The following is a 2,468-nucleotide window of genomic DNA, read 5'->3' as shown; positions in this document are numbered from 1 at the left end:
GCAGGGGCACAGGTGGGCTGCGCCCCTGCCTGCTGGATCCTAGGGCCCACTCCAATGCAGCATTCCAAATCGTGACCAGATTCCGCCCACCCCTTCCCCACACAAGCACCCATCAACACATTGTTGCGCACACACACCAGCGCACATGCGCCCACACCACGCACATGCACGTACTCCCGCGCGGCAACACGCACCTTGGAAGACCGCCGACTTCTGCAGGTACTCGGGGTACGACCCCCACCCATCAAAGATGTCCTGGGGGTTATGGGGGTTGCAAGGGTGGCGCACAACCAGGGTCAAGGGGCAGCACATCACAACTTCATCCACAAAATGCTGCAGCCTCCGCCCCCCCAGCGAGCGGTCTGGCCGGCAGCGTCTACGTTGCCTGGCGTGGGGCCGGGGAGGAGAAAGCTTGAGCAGCGAGCAGAGCAGAGAGGTGGCACTGGGAGAGATGGCGCAGCCCTTCCCTCGGCCCCCGTGCCTCCCTTTGAGCCCTGCCCAGCTGCTGCTTGTGGGCTGACGCCGGCAGTGAATCATGGCTGCTTGCGCACTGTTCCAGGACCCTGGCCACCCCGTCCCATTTCAACGCAGTGCGACCCACGTGGTCATCCCAGGTGTACACGTAGGGTATGGAGGCCAGCCCCCGCGCAAAGCTGGGGTCCTCGGTGAAGTGCCTTTTCAAACGAGGGACGGGAGTGGACGGGAGTAGATGGGATGGGTGGGTGGGGCCGGGCGGTGGCAGGGCGCGGACGCACTGGGACCATCAACAGCTGTGGTGGGTTGTTCTGGGTCGTGCTGGGTCCTGCTGGGCGCTATTGTCGTGAGCAGACCCCGTGTCAGCGGGGCGACAGTCCCCACGGCATCAGTGACCAGGGCATCGCCAAATCCATGCGGCATTCAGTGCGGGGCGCCAGGCGGCGCGCACCTGCAGTAGTGCCCAAAGTAGTACTGCTCCACCTCCTCGAGCATGGGCGCGGTGAACGGCTGCCGCGCACGCGCCTGCATGTGTGCGGGGGGAAGGAGAGCACGCGAGAGGGCAGATGCGTGCCAGCTTGTGCACGCGTGCATGCGTGCGCGGATGTCTTGTGCGTGCGTGGATGTCTTGTGGGCTGGAGGGGGGTGATGACGAGTGGGGCTCAGGCCCTTGAACCCGTAAATTGCAGGTGCTGCTGGTCCAGCGGGTATGGGATTAGCGGGGAAGCCGCGGCCCACACACGCCCCAGAGGCTGCCCGGGTGAGCCGAGCCTCTTAGGCCCAGGTTGGCGAGGGGAGTCCCCTTGGCACGCATGACCGCCGCCTGTCTGATCACACGGACGCACGCACACACACAGACACGCACACGCACAGACGCGCGTGCACGAGGCATAGGGCGCGACGCTCGTGTTGCGTGGTGTGACGTCACGCTGAGTCATGCAGCGTTGCGCGGCCCTCACGTGTGCGTCGTCTATGGCCACCCAGGGCAGCACCGCCGGCAGGGACCACACGTCATCGCAGTAGATCTGGGGTGGCGGGTTACAGGGGTGGGGAGGGGGGTCCAGGGGCACACTAGATCGCAGATTCAGCTACATCAGAGTGTGATGAACAAGAGGACGATCAGAGTACAACGAACAAACGGTTTTCAACATGGGCTTGCGTGGGAGGAGGTAGGGTTTTCCGTGCACCTCCAGCCAACGCAGCAGCAGAGGGCATTGGTGGAGCGCGCAGGCCTTTTGCAGGCGAGGTCAAACGCAGTCAAACACGGTCAAGCCGGCTCACCTGGTCGCCGCCGCCGACCTGGAGGTGGAACTTGATCTGGTCGTGGCGCGCCATGAGGTCACCCCACATGTGACCTGCGGACGGCGGCGGGATACAGGGTGCAAATGAGCTCAACAAGCAGCCAAGCCGAAAGTTGGCGCTGGGCGCCTTGCATGGCCGTAGGTGGTGACAGCCGGGGGCGCAGATCGGGCGCACGCGGCGCGACGGCGTCTCGAGACGCGCCTCGGCGATGCGACCTCAATCCACCCTGCTATGCCCGCGGGGCATTGGCGCCGCGGCGCCGCTTCGTTGGCTGTCAGCCACAGGCCCCTTGCTGCCTGCGACGCACACAAGCGCGGCCCCCACTGCCAACGACCTGCCTCCCCCCCTTCCTCACCTATGCCGCCGTATTTGGCCTCCACAGCGGCGTCGTGGAAGCCGTTGCAGCTGTCGAAGCAGACATTCAAACGCAGGAGGTGGGAAACGTGACCAGACTGCACTCGGCAGCTGCCAAGGACGACCGTGCCGCAGGCTGACTCACCGAACTGGACGTCTACGTTGCTGGCTTGGCCGTGACCCGCCGCGGCTGGGCGCAGCCGCAGACGCACTGCTGCTGCCCTTGCGCGGCATGCGACCCCCACCCAATCTTGCAGCTCTCTGGTGGGTGCCCTCACGCCGCACAAACACACGCAATCCCTCACAACGCCTCGTACCCCAAGAGCCCGACCTTACCC

General features: G+C 65.2%; 1 protein-coding gene across 1 annotated transcript; it reads right to left on the bottom strand.

The window, feature by feature from the left end:
• Positions 1 to 376: 376 nt before the first annotated feature.
• Positions 377 to 2,364, bottom strand: MNEG_16238 (hypothetical protein; the record flags this gene model as incomplete). The annotated part of the gene is made up of 7 exons (XM_014035292.1): positions 377 to 385; positions 602 to 674; positions 926 to 999; positions 1,434 to 1,499; positions 1,756 to 1,829; positions 2,132 to 2,181; positions 2,312 to 2,364. 7 exons carry the CDS (start codon positions 2,362 to 2,364, stop codon positions 377 to 379), a joined length of 399 nt encoding a protein of 132 aa, XP_013890746.1.
• Between the last annotated feature and the right edge of the window lie 104 nt (positions 2,365 to 2,468).

This window comes from Monoraphidium neglectum (assembly GCF_000611645.1).
Source record: "Monoraphidium neglectum strain SAG 48.87 unplaced genomic scaffold scaffold06146, whole genome shotgun sequence".
NCBI classification, from domain to species: domain Eukaryota; kingdom Viridiplantae; phylum Chlorophyta; class Chlorophyceae; order Sphaeropleales; family Selenastraceae; genus Monoraphidium; species Monoraphidium neglectum.
The sequence above is the reverse complement of the archived record's forward strand: the minus strand, read 5'-3'. Positions and strand labels throughout refer to the sequence as shown.